The sequence below is a fragment of the Delphinapterus leucas genome, chromosome 2, assembly GCF_059928025.1.
Source record: "Delphinapterus leucas isolate spDelLeu-1000000601 "Yukka" chromosome 2, BTC_Dleu_Yukka2, whole genome shotgun sequence".
In the NCBI taxonomy this organism is placed as follows: domain Eukaryota; kingdom Metazoa; phylum Chordata; class Mammalia; order Artiodactyla; family Monodontidae; genus Delphinapterus; species Delphinapterus leucas.
Window position 1 is genome coordinate 88,397,790 of NC_143130.1, and position 17,346 is coordinate 88,415,135.

The following is a 17,346-nucleotide window of genomic DNA, read 5'->3' on the forward strand; positions in this document are numbered from 1 at the left end:
AAGCGGGTCTCTTGTAGACAGCATGTATATTGGTCTTGTATTTGTATCCATTCAGCCAATCTGTGTCTTTTGGTGGGAGCATTTAGTCCATTTACATTTAAGGTAATTATCGATATGTATGTTCCTATTCCCATTTTCTAAATTGTTTTGGGTTCCTTATTGTAGGTCTTTTCCTTCTCTTGTGTTTCTTGCCTAGAGAAGTTCCTTTAGCATTTGTTGTAAAGCTGGTTTGGTGGTGCTGCACTCTCTCAGCTTTTGCTTGTCTGTAAAGGTTTTAATTTCTCCATCAAATCTGAATGAGATCCTTGCTGGGTAGAGTAATCTTGGTTGCAGGTTTTTCTCCTTCATCACTTTAAATATGTCCTGTCACTCCCCTCTGGCTTGCAGGGTTTCTGCTGAAAGATCAGCTGTTAACCTTATGGGGATTCCCTTTTGTGTTATTTGTTGTTTTTCCCTTGCTGCTTTTAATATGCTTTCTTTGTATTTAATTTTTGACAGTTTGATTAATATGTGTCTTGGCGCATTTCTCCTTGGATTTATCCTGTATGGGACTCTCTGTGCTTCCTGGACTTGATTAACTATTTCCTTTCCCATGTTTGGGAAGTTTTCAACTATAATCTCTTCAAATATTTTCTCAGTCCCTTTGTTTTTCTCTTCTTCTTCTGGAACCCCTATAATTCGAATGTTGGTGCGTTTAATGTTGTCCCAGAGGTCTCTGAGACTGTTCTCAGTTCTTTTCATTCTTTTTTCTTTATTCTGCTCTGCAGTAGTTATTTCCACTATTTTATCTTCCAGGTCACTTATCCGTTCTTCTGCCTCAGTTATTCTGCTCTTGATCCCATCTAGAGTATTTTTCATTTCATTTACTGTATTGTTCATTGCTGTTTGTTTCATCTTTAGTTCTTCTAGGTCCTTGTTAAATGTTTCTTGCATTTTGTCTATTCTATTTCCAAGATTTTGGATCATCTTTACTATCATTATTCTGAATGCTTTTTCAGGTAGACTGCCTATTTCCTCTTCATTTGTTAGGTCTGGTGGGTTTTTATCTTGCTCCTTCATCTCTGGTGTGTTTTTCTGTCTTCTCATTTTGCTTATCTTAATGTGTTTGGGGTCTCCTTTTTGCAGGCTGCAGGTTCGTAGTTCCCGTTGTTTTTGGTGTCTGTCCCCAGTGGCTAAGGTTGGTTCAGTGGGTTGTGTAGGCTTCCTGGTGGAGGGGACTAGTTCCTGTGTTCTGGTGGATGAGGCTGGATCTTGTCTTTCTGGTGGGCAGGTCCACGTCTGGTGGTGTGTTTTGGGGGTGTCTGTGGACTTATTATGATTTTAGGCAGCCTCTCTGCTAATGGGTGGGGTTGTGTTCCTGTCTTGCTAGTTGTTTGGCATAGGATGTCCAGCACTGTAGCTTGCTGGTCGTTGAGTGAAGCTGGGTGCTGGTGTTGAGATGGAGATCTCTGGGAGATTTTCGCCGTTTGATATTATGTGGAGCTGGGAGGTCTCTTGTGGACCAGTGTCCTGAAGTTGCCTCTCCCACCTCAGAGGCACAGCACTGACTCCTGGCTGCAGCAGCAAGAGCCTTTCATCCACACGGCTCAGAATAAAAGGGAGAAAAGGTAGAAAGAAAGAATTAGTAGAAGTAGAAAGAAAGAAAGAAAGGAGGGAGCGAAGGAGGGAGGGAGGGAGGAAGGAAGGAGGGAAGGAAGGAAAAAAGAAAGATAAAGTACAATAAAGTAAAGTAAGATAAAATATAATAAAGTTATTAAAATAAAAAATAATTACTAAGAGAAAAAGAAAAAAATTAAAAAAAAACAAAAAACAAAAAAAACGGACTGATAGAACTCTAGGACAAATGGTGGAAGCAAAGCTATACAGACAAAATCTCACACAGAAGCATACACATACACACTCACAAAAAGAGGAAAAGGGGAACAAATCATAAATCTTGCTCTCAAAGTCCACCTCCTTAATTTGGGATGATTCGTTGTCTATTCATGTATTCCACAGATGCAGGGTACATCACGTTGATTGTGGAGATTTAATCCGCTGCTTCTGAGGCTGCTGGGAGAGATTTTCCTTTCTGTTCTTTGTTCTCACAGCTTCCAGGGGCTCAGCTTTGGATTTGGCCCCACCTCTGCGTGTAGGTCGCTGGAGGGCCTCTGTTCTTCTCTCAGCCAGGACAGGGTTAAAGGAGCCGCTGATTCAGGGGCTCTGGCTCACTCAGGCCAGGGGGAGGGAGGGGCACGGAGTGCGGGGCGAGCCTGTGGCGGCAGAGGCCGGCGTGACGTTGCACCAGCCTGAGGCGCGCCGTGGGTTCTCCCGGGGAAGTTGTCCCTGGATCCCGGGACCCCGGCAGTGGCGGGCTGCACAGGCTCCCCGGAAGAGGGGTGTGGATAGTGACCTGTGCTCGCACACAGGCTTCTTGGTGGCGGCAGCAGCAGCAGCCTTAGCGTCTCATGCCCGTCTCTGGGGTCCGCACTTTTAGCCGCGGCTCGCGCCCGTCTCTGGAGCTCCTTTAAGCAGCGCTCTTAATCCCCTCTCCTGGCGCACCAGGAAACAAAGAGGGAAGAAAATGTCTCTTGACATTTTCTCCAGACTTTTCCCCGGACTCCCTCCCGGCTAGCCGTGGCGCACTAAACCCCTGCAGGCTGTGTTCATGCCGCCAACCCCAGTCCTCTCCCTGTGCTCCGACCGAAGCCTGAGGCTCAACTCCCAGCCCCGCCCGCCCCGGCGTGTAAGCAAACAAGCCTCTCGGGCTGGTGAGTGCCGGTCGGCACTATAGTTCTTCAGAGGACAGAGATTACTTTTAGCTGGAGTTGGGGCATGGGGCTAGGGGAGTGGGGTGAGGTTGAGTTGTACCCTAAAGAATGAATGGGATTTAAGGATTTAGATAGATAAGAACTCATTTCAAGTTATTCCATTTTGGAATGTATTCCAAAATGAAGATACAAAAAAGCAAATATTTTCTTTTGGGGATTGCAGCTGCCTTTTTCCTCATAAGAAAACCACCCCTTGGTAGTACACTATTAATAAACAGAGGCAATCGTGTTGTCCTATTTTTCTACCAAAGCTTACACACCAGTCTGTTACAGGTGTTTCCTATTTGGAAAATCAAAATTCCAGGAAGCTGTCACCCTTACTCTCACTTCTTGCTTCAGAACAAAATTTAAATGTACAAATAATAAAAATTCATGGAGGGATATATCATGCTTATGTTAAAGGAATAACTCAAAACTGTTCTTGAGCTAAATTTTCCATATATTGGTTTACAAATAGCTGTTCATTTACAATTAGAGAAATATTTATTCATTCATTGAACAGATTTTTGTTGAATATCTGTTATGTTCTGGTAAACAATCATATACAGTCCCAACCTTTGTGGAACACGTAGTCTTTCAGTAGAATGAGATATTAAAGTTATTCACTCAGATAAATACTCGTGATTCGTGGTATATATAAAGAATACAGGATTTTGACCAAGTTGGTGAGTCTTTCTAGAGGAAGAGACATTTAAACTAAAGACTAAGTAGGAATTAGTGGAGCAAAACTTGGGGGAAGAACATTTTAGGAAGGAGGACACATGTGAAGCTTTTGAGGCAGGAAAGCTTGTCCTTTCAGAGGACTCAGAGACCAGCGTGGCTGAGCTCAGCAAGTGGGAGAGTAACTCACGGTAATTGAAGGTAAGATTATATAGGACTTTTAAAATGATTACTTTGGTGGGCTCTGGAAGGGAGTTTAGTTAGGAGTCTAATGCAGTCACCTGGGGAAGAAATAATGGTAGCGTGGATTAGGATTTGGCAAGGAGATAATAAGAAGTGAATAGATTTGAGAGTTATTTAGTTGTAGAATCAGAAGTTAAAATTGGTTGGATGTAGGCCTTACATCTGCAGTGTAGTTTAGTCCTTATGAAACTCTCATAAAATAATATTTTATGGCTCTAACCTACAGTCTTACATTGATTTTGCATTGCTTAGCCTTATTCTTTCTTGCGGCCCAGCTATATAATCCCATTAAATGGACATCTGTGACTACCCTTCTTTTTGTCTTTAGAGCAACTTCAGCTAATTGTTAATAAGGTGGTTTTTTCCAAAGGTATAATGCATCTGGTGGCTGTTTCCCTCCTTTCTCCTAATAGTGAAATTTGAGTCAGGTCCCCTTTGCATATTGTTTTTTTTTTTTTCTGTTCCTAAAGTAGATCAATAAAAGTGAATTGGCTTTCAGGTATATGCTACTGGGCTTCATAATATTGTTTTGTTTTGGCCTTTTTTAAAAAAATGTCAGGTTCTATTGCAGGCAATCCTACTTTTGAAATGTTATTTGTTTCTTCAGTAAGCCTAGTTTCTATTTTATTGAAATATTTATATGCATATAGAATTTTCAATCTTCTAGTAACATCTCAAAGACAGTTTTTTCCTTGTCTTAGTTGACTTTTATGGCATTAAAATTCAAAAGTCATGTTGAACAAGAGGTCTCAAACATTTTCAGAGATGCTGTAGATTATCTAGGCTCTCTTTGTATATTATAACTTGACTTTTAAATTAGACCAATGAATATTTATTAGTTATTTTTTTATCCGGGGTTTTATATTTGGATATATCTGTCTATGTATATTTTTTTAAATAACATTCTTTTTAAAGTTTTTAGGCTTTCTGTTTTATTCTTACATGTTTCAACATTTCACTGCTGGGTTGTTTTTAGGATTACTGAGGGGGTTCTTTGTTTTCTTACATAATTGGTTTCCTTATAATTTTTTCTTAAATTCCTTACCATAGAACAACTTAAAAAGAAAGCTTTTTAGATGAAAGGCAAGAACTCTCTTATCTTAATGACAGTCATTGCAAATAGTGCAAAGATGAAAGTTCTTGAGTTGTGCCTTGATCATATGTGGTCTTAGAAATTTCTTACATATGATTATGTTTTTTAAAATATTTGCTACTTATAGTTAACATTCAACCATAGTGAACATTTGTTTTTCATATGGATATTTTTTACAAGATGAAAGCAATAGTTAATGACTTTGAAAACCTCAGTAGTTGTTCTATTGAATACATTACTGTTTTATGCCCTACATTTCATTTTAATAATTATCTTCCTGAAATTTTCTTAAGTGCTTGGTGATAAAGCCTAATTATGGTTTAAGACAAACAAAAATGAGAGAACTCAAAACATAAAGGTTTTTGCATTTTGAATATCATCTGTGGTTTGCATTGTGACCCTTGATTACCCAAATAACACAGTAACAGGATTGCAGCCAGGCCTGTTACCATGAGTTCATCCTTGAAAACTAGTGTTCTAGTACTTACCTTGCCTTTTATTAAAAAAGGAGTTTGTTTAATTAGAGCATCTCTGTATTTAGTAAATCCCTTGGTCGTTAATATCCATGACATTCTGCTGGAATTTGGTAGCAACTTGGCGTGTTTCAGAGTAACTGTGTATCTGAAGGGTAGCATGACTTCAGGAGAGAATGATTTTATTTCATTACACTTTTGGTAAAGTGTTGCCTCAAATAACACATTTCAAAAAACCATATCATTTAGAAATAGGTTTTTTTTGTCATTTCTTTTTTCAGAATTAGTTATATTAAAACGTTTTTTAATGTTGATAGTTTTAAAAACCCATAGAAAAATTGGAGAATGAACTTTATACCTTGCACCTGTATTCACCACCTGTTAACATCTTGCCACATCTGCATGTTCACACACAAAAACAGACACATGCTTTTATTTTGCCAAATTATCTGAAAGTAGGCTAAAGACATCATGACACTTCATCCTTAAATTCTTCAGCATGTGTCTACCAAGAACAAGGACAGCTTCCTACGTATTCACAGTTCTATTATGTTTCTTAAAAACAGTATTAATTTAGTAATATTATCTAGCATATGGTCCATATTCAAGTTTCCTCAATTATCCCCAAAATGTCCTTTATAACTATTTGTTTTCACCCAGGATCCAATCAAAGTTCACACACTATATTCGATTATTATGTCTCTTTAGTCTCCCGCAATCTAAGACAGTCTTACTGCCTCACTTGTTCTTTATGACACTGAAATCTTTGTAGAGTTTAAGCCAGTTGTCTGCAGGATCACTCACATTCTAGATTCATTTGTTTCTTAATAATTAGATTCAGGTCAAACATTTCCAGTAAGAACACAGGGATATTTTGTAATCTCCTGTTGCATCACATCAGGAGTCACTTTAATTGCTGTGTAGTATTCCAGTGCATGAATCTACCAGTTTATTCATTCTACTTTTGACAGATATCTGATTTGTTTCAAGTTTTTGACTATTATGAGTAAAGCTGCTATGCGTAGTCTTTTGAGATCAGTAGTTGGGCATAGCTTGTGGGAAAGGATTTTGGCAATTTCTTTACCTAGGCAAGACCTGGAGTGCTGTGTTCAGCTGCCAGAATCCTTGCTGAACCTTTCATAAAACATTGAGAACATAGTTTTGAATTTTATTTATGTAAATGTTAATATATTTTTTTCATAGCCTACAGTACCAGATCTATTTGCCACTTATTATGAAGGCAACCCTTGCTCACACAATCCAAAAAGGGAATACTGTTTATTCTCTCTGCTTGAAGAATACAAATTTCCATGTTTTGTTGGATAGGAAATATATATCAACTCATATATGTAAATTTGAATGGAGTATAACCACATACAATATCTTCTTTTTTGGATTGTGGAATCTTATTAAGCTGGCATAACCTTTGTCATATCTGTGACCTTAGGAGAGCTTCTAAATTTCGTACCTCATAGAACTAAATGAAGATAGTTTATTTAAACATGTGCATGCATAGATAGTTGAAACTCACTTATTGTAAATTGTGGGACTTCTAGTCAACTGTTTACATAGGTATCTACAACACCACTGGAGACTGAATTTAAAAACCATGTAAAAGCTTTTCTGTGTAAGAAAGAAGTAAGGACAGCAAAGGTAGCAGAGCAAAAATAAACTTCTGTTCATACTTTTATATATGTTCACTGATTTTTACATATATATATTTCTTTTCCAGTAGTGGCTACGGAGGAAGTAGTTACTGCAGAATCTGTGGATGGTGCAATTCAGCAAGTAGTTAGTTCAGGGGGTCAACAAGTCATCACAATAGTTACAGATGGAATTCAGCTTGGAAATTTGCACTCCATTCCAACCAGCGGAATAGGTCAGCCCATCATTGTGACCATGCCAGATGGACAACAAGGTTGGTAGAAGGCATTTACATAAAGTTTGCATTTATTCTTAATCCTCAGGAAATTGTGACATGCTTTTCAAAGCATTTATTTTTGCCTTAAATTTTGTTTTTGTAACCTTTTGCAGCAGACTTAATTGCCTAGTTTTATTTGCTTAGGCTACTGTTAAAATTAGCTTGCTTTCTCTGAGTGTATACTAGGTACAAAGAGGAATTGGCCCCAAAGTATTCTGGTTGGAAAATGAGCTTAAATAAATAATTCAAAATCAGTATTGGACAATACTTTCCTAGGCCATTTAATACAATTCAGATATCATACGGGCTTTTAAAAACACCATGTGAAAAAAAGCTACTTAAAAAGAAGTTGGACTTAGGAGTTATGGTAGGAACATAGTGACAACTTTTAGCAGCTTTGTTGATAATTGTCCCAATTTTTTCCTTTTGAGTAATAAGAAAGTAGTAATAAGATAGATGAAACATAAGCCCCAGTTTCATGTTTAGTGAACTAAAAGACTGAGAAAACCACAAAATTCCATATTTTAAGTGCTTGCCAAAAACATCTTAAGGTCTAAGCCAGGGCAGTAGAACCCTCAGGGAAACCCCCAGTCGTGCATCAAGAAAAGGGGTTGAGCTCAGAAATCAGCAATAAATATACACTTCCAGTAAGACAGGGCCCAATCTGAGTAAGAAGTGCTGCAAGTAGGATTAAGATAGACTAGAGCATGAAAGCTGGAGGAAGCGGAAAGAGAAGGTGCAGAAAGTTCCTATCTGAACAAGCATCCCAGTACCCAGTACTCCGTACTCCCCCACCCCCCACCAAAAAAAGTATGTGCACACATAACCTTTTAGAAAACGACTAGGATTGCAGAGACCAAGCCTCTTCATGGCCTGTGAAGGAATTAGGGAACGGAAGGGCTGGAGGTAGAAGTTCTCCTAAACCAGGTTTGGTTTAGAGTGATAGTGGAGGTATGGCCCTGCAGAGAGGCCAGGTCTCGAGGAATGATTTTGTTGCCATAGCAGTGGAGGAGGAAACCCTTGACCTGTGGAGCCTGGGAGGCTTTTCTCACCGCTATGCAGAAATCTCCTGCTGGTGGTCCAAGATTTGGATCAAGCCCAGGTACTTTCACAAAGCTTTAAAGAACTAATTCTAATTATATAGAAAAGAAGAAACTTTCAAAGTATTTGTTTTAAGCAGATATAACATTGTTTCCAAAACCTGACATTATACACACAGTCTAATCTCATTGATGAACAAATGGAAAGAAACTCATGTTTTTGGATAGGATGACTCACTATTATAAAGCTCTCAATTCTTCCTGAGTTAATTGATAAATGTAATGTGATAGGAAAAAAAAGACTGTATTAGTTTGCTAGGGCTGCCATAACAAACTGCCACAGACTGGGTGACTTAACAGAAGTTTATCTTCTCACAGTGCTGGAAGGTGGAAGTCCAAGATCAAGGTGTTGGCAGGTTTGGTTTCTTCTGAGGCCTTTCTCCTTGGCTTGCAAATGGCTGCCTTCTTGCTGTGTCCTGATATAGTCAGCCCTCAGTCTGTGTGTGTTGTCTGCGACCTAACCTCTTATAAGGACACCAGTCATATTGGATTAGGACCCACTTAAATGACTTCATTTTGGACTTCTCTGGTGGCGCAGTGGTTAAGAATATGCTTGCCAATGCAGGGGACATGGGTTCGAGCCCTGGTCAGGGAAGACCCCACATGCCACGGAGCAACTAAGCCGGTGCACCAAAGCTACCGAGTCTGTGCTCTAGAGCCCGCGAGCCACAACTACCAAAGCCTGCGTGCCTAGAGCCCATGCTCCGCAGCAAGAGAAGCCACCACAATGAGAAGCCTGTGCACTGCAACAAACAGTTGCCCCCGCTCGCCACAGCTAGAGAAAGTCTGTGCACAGCAACGAAGACCCAACGCAGCCAAAAATAAAACCAAAATCTCATTTTACCTTTTTAACCTTTTTAAAGGCCCTATCTCCAAATACATTTTGAGGTACTGGGGGTTAGGACTTACAACATTTGAATTTTGAGGGGGACACAATTCAAGCCATAACAAAGACTAATAGGTCTTTTTCTGGAACTAGCCAAACAGATTCTGAAGTTTATTTTGATGGAGGAGGAGGGAAGAAGACTAAGGATAACTAGAAAAGAAGAGCAATGAGAGGACTCTACTGAATATTAAAATAAACTTTTAAAGCTTTCATAATTTAAAAATTATAACTGGAAAATGAATATATAGACTATGTAGATAGTCCAGTGAAACAGATATAATTCTCAGTTCTTCTTGAGTAAATTTATAAGTGTAATGTAATATGGTATGAGTTAAAAGAAATACTTTAATTCTCAATATTTCTAATGTTTTTAATTACATTGTACTAAATAAATAATAGTTTTACTATTTTTTCATTTATTTACATTTATAAATGACAGTAGGAGAGTTTTTAATGTTTTGACAACCTTAAAGGCTGTAGGACAGTTGTAATTTTTCCCATTGATGATTAAGATTGTTTTGCATAGTTTTAGCTTGCACAGTCATGTTTATGTTCCCGCACTGGTATGCAAAGCAAGGACAGCCTCTCGCTCTCTGTATATTTACATTTATGTAAAGAGATACTAAAAATTGGGACAGTCTAACAACCCAGTGGAAAAACAAGCAAAGTTTATAAACAGACATTGTTCATAATGGTGTATCCTCACAGTGGAATATAATGCAGCTAAATGAAAGAAAGCTCTCTGTGTGTTGGTGAAAGATACCCTAGATATATGGAGTGAAAAAAGCAGACACAGAACGATATATCTATCTTATGTATGTTTGAATGTATGTTTTGTATGTATGCTACCTTTTGTGTAAGAGAGAGAAAAAGGAGAATGTATATTCATGTTTGGTTTTACATAAATGAACACAAGAACAATGTATAAGCAACCAGTAAAAGTATCTGTTTTAGCAAGGGTGAAGTCAGACCTCTCAAAATATGCTTGTTAAGTATTATTTTGACTTTGAGCCAATGAATGTATTATCTATAAAATTAAAAAAAATAAGTAGGTACCTTAAACAATAAGTAGTTTTCAGTAAATAGACAAGAAGTTGAAGACAAATATGGACATTTCTCATAAATAGCAAATCAGTGTTTTGAAATTATTGTTTTTGGAATATATTTATTTTAGATGAGTTGCATCAACAATCTCAAGACTAGTTTTAATTCTTCTAAACCTATCTGTAAATGAAGTAATGTGTACATTTTTTCATTTTAGTATTAACAGTACCAGCAACAGACATTGCTGAAGAAACTGTTATAAGTGAAGAACCACCAGCCAAGAGACAATGTATTGAAATAATTGAAAACCGGGTGGAGTCTGCAGAAATAGAAGTAAGGAGTCTTTTACCCGGTGTGTTTTGCTGCAGTCATCCAAAATAAATTCCATTTGCTTTTCTTTCTTTCTTTTTTTTTTTGTCTTTTTTATTTATTACTGACAGTATTGTTTTGATATAGCATGAGTACTTTTTTGTCTAATTTTTTGGCCTTATCCATATAGCAAGCCTTCAATAAATAAATATTGAATGAATGAATGAATGAGTAAAGAATTTGTTTGTAACAAAGTCTGTCATCATGGTAACATTGGAATGTCTTTTGTTCTTGTACTGCATCCTTTATTTTCTATTAAATTTACATACATCATTCTCCCAAGTCACTAAAGGGAATGTCACTATATATTGACTAAAAAATTTTTTTTCTTTCAAAAGTGAAAGGCGAGTGCCTATTTGGGCTGGAAGATGCTCTTAAAGAATGTTGAAGTTTGTCAGCTGAGTTATTTTGTAAAAAGCCATAGGTAACTGTTTATTTCACGATTAAGTCCCTTAAGGAAATTAAATTTAGACTAACTGTTGATAGGATTCACCTTCTTTTCCCTCTGCCAAACTAGTTTGTAATTGTAAACTAGTTTGTAAGTGTAACCAAACCATAGTTATTACCTCACAGATTTTTTTCTCACATGACTGTAAATAAAGTTATGTTTTCCAAAGTTGATATTAACTTATATCAAATGAAAATAAGATCATTCTTGAATAACTTTGAAAGAGCAACTGCAGTGTAAAGAAAAGAATATTGAACTTGAAATTACATGAGCTGGATTTGAATCCCACCTTTTGCCCCTCCCTATTAGCTTTGAGGTAAGTTATCTTACCTTTCTGAGTTCCTGTTTATTTTCTCCCAAATTGGAATTTAAGATAACAATATCTGTATTTTGGGGTTTTTATGAGAGTTGAAAAAGTCAGCATACTCATTATATACACATTCATAATATCTAATATGTGTGAATAATAAATGGTGAATATTTAGGAATTCTTTGTTATCATAGAAAAGAGAGGATTTTTAAAAATGCCATCTAAAGGCAACATAATTCTGACTGAGGACAATTAGAAAATATCCTTGCCCAAATTCGTTTACATGTAAGACTGGTACATCTTTGGCCACAATCTCAAAGGACATATTATTGAGTTACGAAGAATTTGATTCATGGTTTAACCAGAATGTTTGATAAACTTGTGACTTTAATTATTGAGGGTGAGTTGTTTCGTTTCTTCAAAATTTAAAGTGATATTCAGTACAATGAAGTTTTTATAAACTAACCATTTATTTCATTGAATGGTATCAGTATACTTATTATTTTAAAATCTTTAATGTCTTTTACTGATAAATCAGTTGATCTTGTTTTCTGGCATATAAGGTGAGAAAGATTTTGTGATGTACTTTGCTTTAACTATTTAATAAAACATTTTTAAATTACTTGAATTTTTATTGAACATAAACTGACTCAATTCAACATTTCTTTTCATTGAAGTATAGTAGATTTATGTCAATTCAACATTTTCAAAATAATGAATGTGCAGGCTGTACCTTTATTTACCTAACAACCAGTGAGAATTTCTGTTTTCATCAAAGATCAACCTAATTCCACTCTTACAGTCTTTCAGAGACCAAGGATAATAATCGCAAATAACAAGAAAGTATGAATTGAGGTATATAAATTAACTAGAACCAAGGAGAATAGAACTTCAGGGAGATGGAATTTTAGCTTGATATAAAGAACTTCACGAGTTAGTTTTAGCTTAATTTTAGTAATTAGAGCTTTCTGGTAATGGAAGTCTTAATTCTCCATCACTGGAAATGTTCAAGCCAAAGTTGCAGGATGTTAGAGCTATTACAGAGAGACTTTGAAGCATGCAGTGAGAAGAGATGGTAGAGGTGGGCAGGGGATACAGAATGAAGAGAGACCTCCAATGTTTTCTAAAACCAGGTAATCATTTCCTTTTAGTACATAAGAGTTCTTTTGATTTTATTTTCTGAGGTGACCAATAGAGTTATCTTGGGGGTATACTTTTATATTCCTTTCTAAGTGATTGCTTAGGCATTAACCCAAAAAGTTTCTTTAAAGCAGTGCTTCTCACCTGGAGCAGTTTTGACCCCAGGGGACATTTGGCAATGTCTGGATACATTTCGGGTTGTCACAATGAGGGACATGCCACTGACATTTAGTGGATAGAGGCTGGGGATGCTGCTAAACACTATACACATCCTACAATGTGTGTTTTGCTGCTCAGTTCTGCAGTTGTGGTAGGAAAGCAGCCACGGGCAATTTGGAAATGAGTGGGTATGGCTGTATTTCAGAAAAACTTTATAAAAACAGGATCATATTTGACCCATGGCAGTTAGAAAATGGACAGCTCAAGGGGCAAGGAGACAGCTCAAACACCCTGCCTAGTTTCTCTCTTTTTAAAAAAAACATTTAATGGTTAAGAATATGAGTCTGGAAGCAGATTTAGGTTTGAATGATAATCTTCTGAGTGTGATTGGTCAAGTTATTTAGCCTTTCAAGGCTTGGCTTCCCCATCAGTAAAAAGGGGAAAATAATAGCACCTACATTATCAGAGTGTTGTAAGGTTTAAATGAGAATGCATGTGAAGGACTAGTACAGTGGTGAGCATATAGTAAATGCTCAGTAACTGTTAGTTGTATTAGTATTATCTTCTAAAATTTATATTGTGGTATAGTAGAAGATAAATCACTTTAATGATTTTTTTTGCTTTATAATAGCTAAAGTAAAATAAATTTGAATATTAGAAAATTACATATAAAACTATTAAAACATAATTGTTAATAGCTGAAGCAGAATTCAAGAATCTTGTTTGGAATTTAAAAAGCAAACTCGAAGTCTTTCTTTGTTCTATTATTCTCTTGCCTAATGTAATCATAATATATTGCTTGGGCTTGGAGTTGAAGTGTAAGGTATCTTCCTTACTGCTTTCATCTCCTGAAATAATTGTGAATCTCTTGCTGTTTTTAAGTGTGAATAAATAGGTAATACTAGAAGATGCCTTAGAGTTAATCTTTTCTAATATTTCCAACCAAATCAGGGCAAGTTTTCATCCATATTCAAAACTTTGGCTGCCAAAGGATCTTATTTCTTAGTACATGTAAAAGTATAAAACACTTATGCATGGCTGTACTCACAGGCTGTACTCCTGCCAGAGGTAGGGGTCTAGCTCCCACCCTTCCACTGGTGCCCAAAGTCCTGCATAGTTCGCTGCCAGGGACTGGTGTCAGTTGCTTACGTGAGGCTGGCATCTTGCCTGAAGTAAGGAGAAAAGGATAGCAGGGTAGGGCGTAGGCATTTCTTCTACTTGTACATTTTGTGTAATTGGAAGATTTGGAGACTACTTGTATAATCAATCACTCTTACATTTGGTGGACTCATGGGAAAAATAAATGTTAGATCTAGCTTCATTCTCAGTGTGGAGAAGGCAGTGGGATCACAGGAAGGCAGGAGTATTATACATGTTCCTCCTTGTGGACCATGTGAATAGTGGAGGGTAAGGAATCTTTCGGTGTTCACAATGGAGAAGGGTCTAGGAGGCAGTGGAAGAGACCACAGTGCCCTCTTTCCCAGCAAGCTTCTTACCCCTCGCCTTTACCTTCAGTTCTCTCTTTTAAGTGTCTTGTCCAGTGTGAACCTGGCCTCTTTTTGCCATTAGTAGTCCCACCCTCAGCCCCCACTCCAAGCAGAAGGCCTGGGCTTCTGTAATGAGGTTGAACTTGGACCTGGGCAAGTTGAGTTTTTGTCCATGTGCTTACTAGAGGTATGGGAAAGGAATCTTTGAAGTGTTTTCCCTTAGGCAACTGTATAGGGACAGAGTGAGGAGAGGAGAAAGAATACCACTTACATTGGACCAGAGTTGTGTTTTTCCTCTCAATTTGTTCAGGAATTTGATACATATATTTTACAGCATATAATAAAATGAATCACAGTAGAGAAATTAGTATTTTATTGGTTTGTAAAATGGTATAATTTAGGAAACACTAATCTAGACCAGCACTCTTCATTTTAAAGATGAGGAATCTTGCTTGCTGTCATAGGGAAAGATAGTTTTATTTATTTACTTTTTTATAAAAATTTATTTATTTATGGCTGCGTTGGCTGCTTTCTCTAGTTGCGGCGAGTGGGGGCTACTTGTTGCGGTGCGCGGGCGTCCCATTGCGGTGGCTTCTCTTGTTGTGGAGCGCAGGCTCTAGGCACGCGGGCTTCAGTAGTTGTGGCGCAAGGGCTCAGTAGTTGTGGGTCGTGGGCTCTAGAGCGCAGTCTCGGTAGTTGTGGTGCACGGGCTTAGTTGCTCCGCGGCATGTGGGATCTTCCTGGACCAGGGCTCGAACCCGTGTCCTCTGCATTGGCAGGCGGATTCTTAACCACTGTGCCACCACGGAAGTCCCGGGAAAGATAGTTTTAAAAGCAGTAATATTAGAACTTCATAACCCTGACTCCTTATTGTGTTACCATGAGAAAGCTACATTGTCTCTGAGCATCATTTTCCTCATCTGTAAAATGGGCATAATGTCTGTCTTAGAGACTTGTTATTGGAAATTACCTTGTTTATATATATAATGGGTGCTCAATAAATATTAAGTTTTTTATAATTAGTAGCTTTTTAACATCACAGATAAAGATGTGAAGAGGTATGGTGGTATATTTCCCTGTTAAAGTTCTTCACTAGTTTTTGTAGTATGTATAAAAGTACAGGTAACCAATTTGGGTTCATTATGATAGTCTTATTTCTAATTAGAAAATAATTTCCTTGAGGTCAGAAACTAATCTGTATCTCGTAGTGTGGAGCTCGAAATTAGGGCTTTAATTATAAGGGAATTGGTGAAAAAGGCAAGATGTCTCAGAAATACCAATACATGTCTACTTCTAGCAACTACAGATTTTTTTATTTGAAAGATGCATGCTTGTATGTGTTATTGTATTTGTGCAACAATTGAAAAAAAAACTTTTTTTTTAAATTAGGAGAGAGAAGCTCTTCAGAAACAGCTGGATGAAGCTAATCGAGAAGCACAAAAATATCGACAGCAACTTCTAAAGAAAGAACAGGAAGCAGAGGCCTACAGACAGAAATTAGAAGCTATGACTCGTCTTCAGACTAATAAAGAAGCTGTTTAATTGAAATGAACATATAGTTTGAGTTTACTTTTGGTCAAGAAAGAATACAGTCTTGAACTGTACACAGTAAGGTGCAGTCATGGGAAGACAGGATAATAAAAGAGACTGCAGCTTGATAATTGGACTTAAGCCATGAGCTCTGAATTCTTGTAACATAAAACTTTACTTTAGAAGTTGTGAAATGTATTTAAAACTGAATTCTGTAAATAGTTTTTTTTTTACAGTTCCAAATGCGTTGATAAAGATTGTTGAAGAGATCCCAAAACACAATAAGCCACTGTTTTTTGTGAATTCTTTTTGATTTTAGTACAAACCTTAATTTCTCAGAAACAGAACAGTTTTAAGGGTGATCGTTGTTGATTAGACCAAATGTTGTGTAATAATTATGTGGTGGACTGATGCTGGAATTACTCCTGTAGGTATAAACTTCTATATGAAGAGAAGATTTCTCCCAGGAAATCTTGTACAGCTTTAAGTTGTCTCAGATTCTCTGAAAACATTTTTTAGAAAGCAAATTTTTATATTTGTTCAATTTCAGCTATACCCAATTAGATTTACATGTATATGAAGCAGATATTTTTAAAACTTTCTGTTTGTACATATTCTGCATGTTTTATAATTTCAAAATACATCACTTGCATAGGTATTTTTCCCACAAAGATGACGAAAGTTACTAGGAAAGAAAGAAACCCTTTTATTCTATAGGTCATTGAAACTAAGTAAGCTAGCAGCTGGTTTTATTGGAATGACAATGTTCTTGGAAGGAGCAGCTTACAAGATACCTTGAATTTGCAAACTGCAACATCTATGCTTTTTTGAAAATTTCATAGTGGGGACGTGAAACAATTCTGTGCCTTCCATCATGATTTCCACATGAAAGCACTTTAAGGCACTGGATTTTAATATAATGTTTTCAGAAAACTCAAAGCATATGGGTTTCTGAAATATTTCATGGACTCATTTCCTCCCCAGGAAATTATTCTTACGGAAAAAAATTGCTTTTGTATGGTAGAACAGGAACTTTTTGTACTACGGTGATGCTATAGATATGTCTGACATAACTTTTACTTTCCCTGTGAAAGCTGTATGTCTTTGCTGTGACTGGCTCTCATCACAATATTGTTCAATTCCACAATGTATGGACATTAAACTCTGACATAGTGTTCTTTCTTTTTTGTAAACATAACTTCAAGTTCTTTTTCTTGTTTCATTTTAAAATGTTTTATTGCTTTATGAAAATGTTTAACCCTAAGACCCTTCTAGATTACCTATACTGTATAAAGAAGCAATTACCCTTAAAACTGTACTCTGCCCTACTTTTCTATTTTACAATTAAATATCTTTTCCACATATGTTCAGTGTAGACTTATATTTTGACCACATTTTATTCACACATTAAAAAGTTTGTTCTGTGTATTACGGCCATATTCCACGTATGAAAATATTATAACTTCTTCACACTGTGTCTTAAAAGTATCTAAAACTGGGTTTTACAAATGCCAAGTCATATTTTCAGTTGCGTGAAGTTGCTTTTCTGTGTCTGTTTTTTAGTACGTTAGTGCATTTATGGATTTGTTATGTTAGGAAGGGTACCCTAACGTGTGCAGTGTCAGAGTAGAGCAGGGGCAGCGTGTTCACCCCACTGTGTAGTTTTGCTTCCA

The 17,346-nt window shown here is 36.9% G+C and overlaps 1 protein-coding gene across 7 annotated transcripts in view; it reads left to right on the forward strand.

The window, feature by feature from the left end:
- GABPB1 (GA binding protein transcription factor subunit beta 1) overlaps nucleotides 1-17,037 on the forward strand; it is a 79,163-nt gene extending 62,126 nt beyond the window's left edge. For 4 of the 7 annotated variants that reach the window (XM_022587124.3, XM_022587123.3, XM_089907246.1 and 1 more), the window contains 3 exons: nucleotides 7,012-7,197; nucleotides 10,448-10,563; nucleotides 15,533-17,037. In XM_022587124.3, coding sequence (XP_022442832.1) covers nucleotides 7,012-7,197; nucleotides 10,448-10,563; nucleotides 15,533-15,685 — 455 coding nt within the window. In that variant the 3' untranslated portion in view covers nucleotides 15,686-17,037. The remainder of the gene's footprint in view (nucleotides 1-7,011; nucleotides 7,198-10,447; nucleotides 10,564-15,532) is intronic. The other 3 variants (XM_089907248.1, XM_089907247.1, XM_089907245.1) reach the window with 1 other exon arrangement.
- Nucleotides 17,038-17,346: the final 309 nt, after the last annotated feature.